The sequence below is a fragment of the Equus caballus genome, chromosome 25 (genome assembly GCF_041296265.1).
Source record: "Equus caballus isolate H_3958 breed thoroughbred chromosome 25, TB-T2T, whole genome shotgun sequence".
NCBI classification, from domain to species: Eukaryota; Metazoa; Chordata; class Mammalia; order Perissodactyla; family Equidae; genus Equus; species Equus caballus.
This window is the reverse complement of record NC_091708.1, coordinates 21,223,932-21,236,083: the sequence shown is the minus strand read 5'-3', so window position 1 is coordinate 21,236,083 and position 12,152 is coordinate 21,223,932. Positions and strand designations below refer to the sequence as shown.

General features: G+C 36.1%; 1 protein-coding gene across 1 annotated transcript in view; it reads right to left on the bottom strand.

Moving 5' to 3' along the window:
• The window catches only part of RAD23B (RAD23 homolog B, nucleotide excision repair protein), a 48,665-nt gene that overhangs the window by 20,946 nt on the left and 15,567 nt on the right, over positions 1 to 12,152 (bottom strand). Inside the window, exons 2-5 of the mRNA XM_023629842.2 lie at positions 11,840 to 11,921; positions 10,388 to 10,467; positions 7,020 to 7,288; positions 2,844 to 2,899 (exon numbers count right to left, since the gene is read on the bottom strand). Coding sequence (XP_023485610.2) covers positions 2,844 to 2,899; positions 7,020 to 7,288; positions 10,388 to 10,467; positions 11,840 to 11,921 — 487 coding nt within the window. The remainder of the gene's footprint in view (positions 1 to 2,843; positions 2,900 to 7,019; positions 7,289 to 10,387; positions 10,468 to 11,839; positions 11,922 to 12,152) is intronic.

Here is a 12,152-nt window from a genome sequence, read left to right as displayed (position 1 = left end):
TTTTATTTTCTTAATTACCAACTGACAGAATTCTAGCATAAAGTCATTCAAGTGGCAATACACTTTCAGTAATCTAGCTACCAGATACAGAAATTAGCATCAATGTAAACAAAATTAAGAGCTGTGGAGTATCAGATCACACTATTTTAATGTAGTGTTTCTCATTTAATTCTCACAACAATTCTATGAAAAAGGTTAATATTCCTCTCCCTTTAAGATTAGGCTGAGGCTTAGAGAGATTAATAATTTGATCGTGGTATCAATGTCTGGTAAGTCCTGGAGCAGAGACACAAACGCAGGCTGTCAGAGTGCAGAGCACCACACCTAATCATTAGGCTATCTCTCCTAAAATCACACTTCCTAATTAATCAAGTTATAAAAACTCAAAAAGAAATGCCTATAAGTAGTTTGATACTTTTCAGAGCTTAAAAGTACAAGGGCAAATGACTTGTAGGAAAACTAGAGACAATGGATAACATGAGACAGAGTTAATGAGGCTAAAAAAGTAGTGATGAGAAACCTTCTATCTTTAAGAGTGAGTTCGGACCTATCTTCTAGGCCACGAGGAGCTATGAAAGGAACTAACAATGACCTCATCAGATGTGCCTTTTAGAAAGCCCACTATGGCAGGAATAGACCAGTTAGAAGAGAATAATGCAAGAGTATCAGTGGCGTAAGCACATAAACTAAGGCAATTGACTGGCAGTGGAAACAAATATTCTAGAGACTTCAGGAAGGAGGATCAACAGGACTCCTGGGCTCACGGGGCCAGGGGAGGCAGCGGGTCAAGGATGAAGACAGCAAGGTTTCGGTAGAAGGTGGATGATGATGCAAACAAGGAAAGGAACAAAGGAGAAGTATCAGATGGGGGAAGAAAAGATGAATCAATCTGGAACCTAAGGAGTTTGTGGAGGTGGTAGATTTTCTGATTAGCAGTTTAAAGATGTTATAGTTTGGGGGAGCTCTTATAGTAGATGGGTGGTATCTGCCATTCCTATAATTTGAACTTTGAACTATGGCCTAGAGCAGAACCATAGAAAACTCATATATTTAAGGGCAAGGTAAAATAGAAAGAATTAACAAGAAAGCCTAAGAAGGAAAAGTCAGAGGTACAGATCAAGAAATGAGTAGTGTCAGAGTCCCCAAAAAGGAAAGTTTAAAGAAGCAAGGTATCAACACAAAGACTGGGTAAATGAAAGAGTAAAGGGATCCCGAGACCATCAAGTTGACAATGGCTGTTGTAGGAGACATAAGATGTAAAGGTAAGCTATCAGTATCAGAGGCTTTGGTGTAGCTGTAGCAGCAGCAGCTAGAGCTGTGGTCTCCTGGACCCCTGCTCGGTAGCATCAATGCAGTCCAACTGAATGAAACAGCAGTGGCAAGGGCCAGAGCCTTCAGCAGCACCAGGGGCAAGTGTCAGCTGGCTCCAGCTCTGACACTACAGAGCATTTTACCCATCTCTTTGTAATCTCCGTGAGCCCTTCCAGTATCTTTGTAACAATTTCCTAAGATTAAGCCATCCCATGTTCGAAACAGATTTCTGTTTTTCTGACTGGACACTAACTTATATTCATTTGGTAGCAGAGTAGTCCCAGAAAACAGTCCCTCAAATATGTGAACGTGGGTCTGGTACATCCAGGTGAACTTAGGTTGATTATTTAAACTGTTTTGCCCCTACATGCTATGGGTAACCAGTATGCCCTTTCCCACAGCAGTGAGGGCATCATGGAATTGAAGTCCAATTAGGACAGAGGGCCTACTCCAGATCTTAATGAGGTGCTACCACTGCTGCAGCAGCTAAGCAGGAATCCAGAAGCCCACAGTCCACTGAAGCTGCTGTGCCCAGCTGTCTGTCTACCTCCCATTTCCAGTAACATAGAAGAGTACCAAAGGGCAGGAATGGGGGTGCCAGCCCACGGACTTGTTAATTAGCAGGCACAGCAGGAACCATACCAGAGGTGTTACAATGGGAAAATGGGGAAAGAAACAAATGATTTTGACAGATTAGGTACGAAGGGGAGATGGAAAGACATTATTCAAGAGGCAAAAGTGAAAGGTGGGATAAAAAGGCATTTTCACTGCAAGTACTATAGAAGCGACAAGATGTAGATAGGAACCTATAGGGCTACAAGCTGGAATAAAAGGCTAGAGGTGAATAAAGAGCAAGTGTGAGACAGATTTAGTAACATTTTATACTCATTTTGAAGACACTTTGTAATAAACCTGTACACAGATCAAACTTTGTTAAGATCTCATTTAAAATTCACATTTGGAAAATGGACAATTATTTGCTTTAAGGAAAGGAGTATGCTTAACTTTAACAGTACAATTTAAAGGAGTCAATATATAAACAATAATTTACAAAGTCTTTAGCAACATTATTTATTTTTTTTTAAAAGATTTGCACCTAGGCTAACAACTGTTGCCAATCTTCTTTATTTTTTTTTAAGGATTAGCACCTGGGCTAACAACTGTTGACAATCTTTTTTTTTTCTTTTTCCTGCTTTATCTCCCCAAACCCCCCCCCGTACACAGTTGTATATCTTAGTTGCAGGTCCTTCCAGTTGCGGGATGTGGGACACCACCTCAACGTGGCCTGACGAGTGGTGCCATGTCCGTGCCCAGGATCCGAACCCTGGGCCGCCGCAGCGGAGCATGCGAACTTAACCACTCGGCCACGGAGCCGGCCCTTTAGCAACATCATTAACTGAATAATCACCTAAATCATTCAGTACCTTGATTATTAGCTACCATGAAAATGAACAGATTTTCATGATCTAGAAAAACAAAACTTAAACCTCTTCCCTCTCTCTTCTAAGGTTATTTACAACTTACATACTTACCAAGCGCACTTGTTGCATCTTCAAAAAGGTTTGACCGAGAAGAATCTCCTGAGGTACTGTAAAAGGTTTTTAGAAAATCATATATCAGAAAAGTACGTAAAATTCACATTAAAGTTTAGTAACTGCCTAATTTACAAAGAGTCTTTGATTTTAATTAAATGCAGAAGTTTAGCTACAGCATTTCAACATTCTTCTAGATTAAACCCTCAAAGCTTTATCCGTAATAGGTATGGTTTGGGAAGAAATTTCAATCTTAACACTCATTCTATTCTGAAAATCCATCATTTTAAATGTCCAAGGACACAAAATAACATCCTTACAGATAGCTTACTACTTAAGGAATACAAAAAGGACAATGCACAACTATTTCCCTGAAAGAGTTTACATGAGAAGTTAAATAATCTATAAGTGAAGTCACAGTAGAAGAAACAGCAAAAGCAGTCCACGATAAATGGCACATGTAGAAACCACACGAGGCTGGAAAGGCCCAGGAAGTCTTTACAAAGCGGAATTTCAGTTAGGTCTTATACTTCAGTTTTGAACACAGAAACTGAAGGAACATAGCGTAAGCAAAATATGCAGAGATGGGATAAACCCAAGTTGTAACCAAAGTAAACCAGTTAAAAAGACTAAGTTTCTGTTGGGGAACTGTAGAAAAGTAAGTATGGAAAACAAAGTAGACAAAAACAAGATTATGAAAGATCATAAAGAGTAGACTAAAGGAAAATAAAACGAAGTTTACAAAAGTGGTAAAGGTAAGAGTTAGAAGTTTAGATTAACACACACACAACACAACACACTTATACTTCTGTCCCAATTTTAAAAACAAAACACAGTAGACTTTAGTTCTGAGAAAACCCTGCCCAAGACCCCTACCCAGAGACATCACTACCACCAGTTTCTACATAACAACTTGTGTCTTGCTTTAGCGTATTTTATTTAACAATTATTCCATGTCAGCGCAGCCACAACCACCTCAATTTTTTCCCAAAGACTCACAGTATTCCATTTAATTCACCAAATCAAGCTCTTATTAAGGAATTTTCAGTTTGGTTTCTAACCTTAAAATTCTTTCTGTAGTCAAATTTATCAATTGTTCTTTTTATGACATTTTTGGTTAAGATTATCTTTATTTTCCCACATTCTCCTCTGGTTTATGGTTTCACTTTTACATTAAATCTTTATCCATCTACAATTTATTTTTACGAGTGGAGGTATGTGATCTATCTTTTTTCCCTCCAGATGGACAGGCATTTATCCCAGTAGCATTTTTCTCACAGTGGTCTGAAATTACATCTTTATCTTATATTAAGTCCCTGTAGGCATTTTGGTCTGTTTCTAGACTACTATTTCACTGAGCAGTCTCTCTAGGAAGAGCTATAGTAAATTGTTGTAATCATTACCATGTATAATATATTTTGCTATATGGTAGGACTAGTCCCCTTCATTACTGTTCTTTTACAGAACAATTTGTGCTATTTTTGCACAGTTTTAAAATTTCTTTCTAAACATTACAGATAAGACTGCGGTATTGTTTAACCACAGTTCTTCATTCTTGTTTCTGCCTCACCACTTCTCCCCTCCCCATCTGCAGAGGAAGCCACTTATCAGTTAGTGTGTTGTCCCTTCGCTACTGGTTTTCTATACATTACTATGCATACCCACATAAAATACACCATGTTGTTTGGTGGCTTTTGTTTGGTGTATGGTTATTGCCTATATTGTTTTGCAATTTGCTTTTTCCATTTGATAACAAAGCCTTGAAACCACATTCATTTAATATGCATACAGCTGCATACTTTAGTATTGGTTATCAGGGCTTCTGAAACTTTAGGTTGTCCAAGAATTCACCAGGAGAGCTTGTTAAAATACCGATTTCTGGAATCCACCCCAAATAACTCTGATTTAGAGGTCTAGGGTGGAGCCTAAGAATTCATTTCAAACTAACTTCCAGTGATGCTGATGCTGCCTACTGACTACCATGCACTGAGCAGCAACGTTCTCTAATATGAATAAATCACAGGTCAAGTTATTCCCTCACTAATGGCTATTTAAGTTGGTTCCAATTTGTCCTCAATTACAAACAATACAGTCCTTATGCACAAGTGCAGTTTCTCTAAGGGAGACATCAATAAGTAGAATTTGCATTGTAATAGGTGGTTTTTAAAGAACAAAACCAACCTAAAGAAACAAATCATTAATAAATGAAATATCAGATCAGTGGCAATGGACAGAGTTTCTGCCACCCCTCAAATTCTTACCAGCACATCTCCTGATAATTATCTCACTAAGTTTTGTGCTTTACAGGACACTAAACGTTTTATAGCACAAATGAAAGGACTAAGGTATACTTAAGTAGTTTGTTTTCTGAGCTTCTCACATCCTTCCCTTCCTGTGTTACCCTTCTCTGAGGTATGTAATTTTGAGAAATAAGAGTAAATTGTTGGCATACAAAGCGCAACTAAGTAAGTGACTCTGGTGTCTGCTCTTCTGGATCCCTGACCATCAACTCATTTATGCAACCTCTATAGGTTTGAAAAGGTAATCCTGACTCTTGAGACTAGGTAAATAAGACTGTACCTTAAAATAGAAACAATAAAGAAATTTGAATTGATATTAGCGCATTAAAACGTATTGATCAATTCTGAAATTCTCATACTATGAATTTTTTAAGGAGCTTAAAGCATTTAAGAAAATAGACATACTGTACTTACCCAAGATTTAATTAAGTTTACAATGTTTAAATGCTTTGGGAAACCAATTTGTTAAATTTGTAAGTTCCCCACCATACACAAAATTGACCAAAGCCTTTTGACATAATAACTTAACCTGACTCTGGATTGTCTCCCACTAGGTAAGAGTGTTGAATGCATTTCTAGCTATACATGCGAGAAGGATCAAGTTAGGAAATGGTGCCTCAGAATACCTAAAGTCAAGTGAGGCAGGCAGGCAAAGGGAAAATATTTTATTAACTGAGCCTATGCTCTCTTCTTAGGGAATCAATTCCTTGGAGAGAGGCCCCGAGTGAGCAATGAACCAGGTGACTCAAACCCCTCCACACAGCTGACTGGGTCAGACACAGAAACCGCACTTAAAGGCAGAATACTAAAATGAAGGAACATGACCACATTCTTTCTGACCATTGTTGTATTTATCACAAACATCCTTCCACGTCAGTAAGTGTTTCCAGTAGCTGCATAGGTTTCCACTGTGTCTGGTTCTGAGTCCAAGGACTCTTAACTAATACCACTGGAGTCTTGAGCTGCAACTAAAGTCACAAAATACAAACAGCTCCAGTGCCAGTGAACACTGGACATAATACAACCTGTGCTCTCAGATGAAAGAGTAATTCCCTTGTACTATTTCCAGCCAAGAGAATTGATGCATTTGCTTTGGTTATTTTATTTATCATTGGGGAAAAAATATCTGAAGATCTGCACAGGCAAAAGTTTAAATTTCTACACAAGTTCACAAAAGTATAGACAAAACAGTGCAAAATTGAAACAATTCACGTGGTAGTAGGTGACATATCCATAATAGCTGATAGTTACTCTGCACTAATTGTGTGCCATGTGCTATTCCACATCTATTACACTCATTATTTCATTTAACCCTTATAACAACTCTATCAGATAGGTCCTATTGTCATTCCCATTTTACAGATGAGGAAAAAACTCAAAGATGTTAATTACTTTTCTAAGGTTACAAGCTAACAAATGTCAGACTGAAACACAATGCTAAGCAGCAAGCGAAAATATTTACTGACATGGAAGGATCTTCGTGATATATATATGACAATGATCAGAAACAATACAGATCAAATATGAATGATGATTGGGGGAATGTCATATTATTTATATGTCAAATTATAATGTCAAGTTATTTTATAATTCTTTTTCTTTTTGGTCATTTGTATTTCCTAATTCTTGTACACAAAATGAATAACAACTTTGACCCTCTTTCCCTTCCCCCTGGGGGGAAAAAACCCCAATGCACAGTATACAAATCTGGATTACCGAAATTTAAACAAACACAAGCCAGAGTTCAAAGTTTAGAAAAACTTTAACACAGCAGATAAAGTTAGTTTGATCAAAACAATAATCAAAATAAATACATGCATGAAGTTCTTGTTATAAACATATTGTGAGATACAATTTCCTAGAATCCAGTTCTTACCTGTCAGTTGATGTTGGGCTAGTAGCCACTGGTGCTTCTGCTGGCTTTTCTGCAGGCTTCTCCTGTTTCGTTGCACTAGCAGGTGCAGGTTCAGAAGACGCTGTTGTTGATGCTGGAGTGATGGATGCAGGCGTGGGAGCGGGAGCCAAGGCAGGGGCGGGGGTTGGAGCCTGAGCCGCAGCTGGTGCTGTGGAGGAACTAACTGTGGCAGTCGTGGCAGAATTTGATTGCTGAGTTGTAGCTGGTGCTGCTGTTGTCACTGCTTTGGGCTAAAACACAGTAAAAAGCAAAATAAAGAATTATGATAAAATACTACATCATTACCCGATCTCTAATTAGACTGTATTGTTACAGGATGCTACAAAAAATGTAACAAACAAACCCACAACTTGAAAATAATTTTGTAAAGTGACATAATAAATGAGATCAATATTAGCAATCTGAATCACTATTTATGTTACTCTTTCAAAGCTGATGAAAGCATATATATTACCTTAACTATCAACCTCTAATAGCTTTAGGCAACAGTTCCAGTCTTCCCATCAAGTTAATATGAAAAAGAAGCCAGTATTCAATAATAGAGAGAATGTGTACCCAGAAAAAGAACCACACAACGCCCCCTGCCCCAATTTATAATTTAAATTCCTTGGCTATAACTTTAAAGTATTCATTGTCATTTAAAAGCATTACCAAAGTAACTTTCTTATAATGGACATATAAATAGAACTATGATTAATGAACATGCCAGATATTCTGCAGTATTTTAGAAGCAGGAGGAAAATCCCAATACTAACTACAAACCAATAGGTATAAATACAAAGAGGCTGACATAACATTTTGAGATGTATATGTAGTCAAACAGAAAAATAAAGGTAAAATAAAGTTATAACTACATGCTCAGAACTTTCTGAACTAGAAGCAGAGAGGTTCCCACAGAGCAAAAAGCAATTACATATGTGTAAAAATCATACTATGAGTTTTATTCTTCTCCTAAGGTTTATCAATACTCACTACCTGTTTAGCTCATAACTTTCCTAAAGACAAAAGGTAATTTTTGGTGGAAGACAAGGTTAAAATTCAAGATAATTTGCCCCAAGTATAAACGAACAAACTGTAAAAGCAGGGAGCCGAGTCTTGTCTTGTTCGATGTGAGCTAGCAGAGGCGCACACTGGAAAAGTGGTGAGCGCAAGGCAGCGGGAGAGGGCTTTAAAAACGACTAGCAGCATTCGCTCTCCTTTCCCTATTCTAAGTCTTACATTGAGCTCTCTAACTTTCTTGACTGCCAATATAATACTCCACAAATTATTGATGTTCTGAATTGCAATCTGGATAAAAACGTAATTTAGATGTGTTATACTCCTTTAATATTTCCCTTAAGATTATTTGTGATCAATATAATGTTGCAACAACCATGCCCTCAAGGTATTTGTTGCCACAAAGAGCTATTTAAGCCTCATTCTAAACGGGATCAAACCCATCTGCTTTTTTTCCTGCTTAGTTTTGATCTTATCAGCTTTTTCCTGTCTCTTCTTTATAAGAAGGTCATTTCTCATCACTTTCATAATGCTTAACTGTAGTTGTTTTCTTCCCCTTCTAACAACTGGCCTCTATTATTCACCTGAAAATAAAATGACCACAAATATCATTAGAATTCTATGTAAATAAGAATAGGTTCAACTCCAAGTAGCTACTCTTCAAATGCATGCACCTATTCTGAGACCCATGCTGCTTAATTTTTTAGTTACGTTCTAAATAGTCAAGGTTACTGTAATACTAAAGGAAATAAGACCAATAACAAATAGATTTCCACATGTGTGGCTACCACATTTTCCATTATGTACTATGCATGATAAAATGAGATGAGACAATGGAATATTACTCAGCCCTGAAAAGGACAAAAATTCAGGCACATGCTACAACATGGATGGCCCTTGAAGACATTATGCTAAAGGAAATATGCCAGTCACAAAGGACAAATACCATTTGATTCCACTAATACGAAGTACCCAGAGCAGTTAAATTCACAGACAGAAAGTAGAATGGTTGCCAGGGGCTGGGGGGAAGGGAAAATGGGGAGTTATCCTTTAACAGTACATAGTTTCAGTTTGAGAAGGTGAAAACAGTTCTGGAGATGGATGTAGTGATGACTGCATAATAACGTGAATGTAATTACTTAATGCCACTGAGCTGTACTCTTAAAAATGGTTAAACTGGCAAATTTTGCGTTATGTATATTTTATCACAATTTTTTTAAAAACTAGATAAAAAAACTAGATGAGACAAAGTTTCCTAATATGAATTCTGTTCCTCTGATTTAAAGCTAAACATTTAATAAGTGCTTAAATATAGCAAAATCAATATGGCTTCTAATGGATGTAAAACTTTTAAGTCCAACACATGTAAAAAAAACAGCTGTTTACCTGTTTTTTGTTTCTCAGTACAAAGTATAGTATTTAATTACTGTATAGTAATTAAAATTTATTTGTTCAACTCTATTTTCCACTGCACAAATCAATTATTTTGCTATTTAAGAAAAAAAACCGTACTTCTTAAAAATTTATTTGTTCTACTTTTGGTCTTTGATAAACTGGTTTCAATTAACTATTTAAACTTATTTCTAGAGCTAGAAGTAACACTGTTCTTCTCAGATTATAGCAATTCAGTCCTAAAAACAAATGTCAGTACCACCACTTCTCTGTCTTAACTCTCCACTGCATGCTTATGTATCTTTAAACAAGGACATAAATTTTAAAAATCTCTGAAAACACATTCATTCTCTACTTTAGGGAAAAACTTAAGACTTTAATAAAATCTCCTAAATATTGTTTCTGTTTAAAACTTCTTCACAATGATCATTCTATCATTTCTTTAGCTGCCTTTTCCTTTTTTTTTGTTTCTAAAAATCTACCCCACTAACTAAGAAATAACACTGAAATTATAAGTCTACATGACTTTTCTGCCTTGAGGAGTTTGTCAGGTCTAGTAGATAACATAGCAAGTCCCTTTAAGGCACCCCTATTAAAAACTACAAAATAAGAAACATTATTCAATTTCTAAGAACCACATTTTCTAATAATTACATAATTAGTGATTTCACTACTCCAGCAAAACCTAACAATTTTCAACAAGATATTTATATAAAACTGTTTTAATTTACTCAAAATTACGTTCAAACTACAAACATATCAAATTACTAACTTTACGGTTGACCCAAGGGAAACTTAGACTCTTTACTAACAGTTAAGTGCGTGCCACTCTGGATGTGTATCAAGTGTATTCACCTCAAAGCGTAAAGGCTGGACTTGGGAGGCATTGTTTTTTAAAGACCTGCAGGCAGCAAAATATACAGAATGAAGCTAGAACTTACTTTTGTCACCATAACCACCACAAAGTTTTTCTCATCAATTTTATATTCTTTTAGAGCAGTATCATCATTGAGGATTTTGCCTAATTCATTAAGAGAAAAAACATGTTATTTAAGGCAACATAACCTTTGTCTTATGCATAACTGAAGTTAAAACAATCACCAATGGCAATTCTATTAGTCAACACTTTCCCCAAAGAAAAACATTAACCAATCAGCCAAGATAAAGATAAATGGAAATAGAAACATGACTAGTGAAGAAGGCATAAGCATTTGACTAAGATATCAAACATACACTGTATATAGATATCCCAAGCAATTCTTCAAAATTATTACTTATAAAAAAAAGACGTGCTGGGTAAGGAAACATTAACTAGGTCCTGAGAAAGGGGAGATCATGAAGACAAATAAAATTCAATACTGCAATTGCCCAGGGATCCCCCTGGGGAATAATCCATAATCCTTCCTGATAAGAGGAAGGAGAAAATAACAAACTTCCTGCTGCCACAAATACCGAGTATCTGGCAAAACAGGAATGTTCCAATGCTATGAAAGCGAGATATTCATAATCAAAAGTACTTCAGAAAATGACTTGGTACACAACAAAAGGCCAGACGGTACAGAACTGAATAAAGCACAAAAGAGTACACAAGACTGGTCATGTTGAAGGTCAAGTGTTAGATGAGGATTCCCTCAGGTTTCCTTTCCCTTGAATTTAGTTTTCCATTTTTAAAAAGTCATTGAATCAAAAGCTGCAAGCATTAAGACAGGAACAGAGTTCTTACTCTGTATAGAAATAAGTAAACAGGCTAAGACTAGGAACCAGAAATTCTAGTTTTCTGTCTTCCTCTTTAGGCTTCTGATTCCTAATCATGGCGTTAGTGTTTCCTCTAAACCATCTCAGTTAAGAAAATACTACAAAATCCATTATCTAGGAAGAGATGAGAAACCACGGGCAATTCAAGATCCACCCTACTGTCACCTACAATCACAGCGTTCAGTATTTCTTTTGAAGAACAAACAGAAGAATTTTCCCCACAAAATTCACAAATGAAGTCTATTTTAACACACATTTTCCTGGTTACTAGTAAAGCTACTTAAATTTGCAATTTCCTATTCATATCCTTTGCTGATTTTGTTATGGGGCCATTCTCCCCTAATTTTTAAGAGCTTTTTATATAATGTGAATATTAATCTTTTCTTTTCCTGTCACTTATTTGTGTCTTTTGACACATAACGTTTTCTATATTCTTCAGTCAATTTTGCTATTTTATTTAAAGAGAAGATTGAATTACATTCAAACGACTACTTGTTCACTGCTTCTATCTGTACAATCATATTTCTGATAGAATCAATTTGTATACACTACAATTTGTAAGATGATAATTTCTAAAACTAAAAGAATGTCACCATAAACAATAAAATGGCATCCTAATTTCAGTATTTAATTCATACCTGCATAAATTAATTTTTGACCTGCTACAGGAAAGGCATCTTTCCCCTTTTCAGACTCGATCTTCTCCTTCAGTGCTTTCACCTATAGGAAAAATAAAGATTCTTTTTTAAAAACTCTAAACAACAAATGACAATCTAGAATCTGAATAAAAGATGCAAGATAAAATTTTTATACATTTTAATTAATGCTTCCAAAAACCTGAGATCATGTCTTTCTAACATTATATCAAGAGATTCATTATTAACCTCTATTATTAGGTATGATAGGTATAAACTTTGTTTTACCACCATGTGTTAAATACACATAGATTTA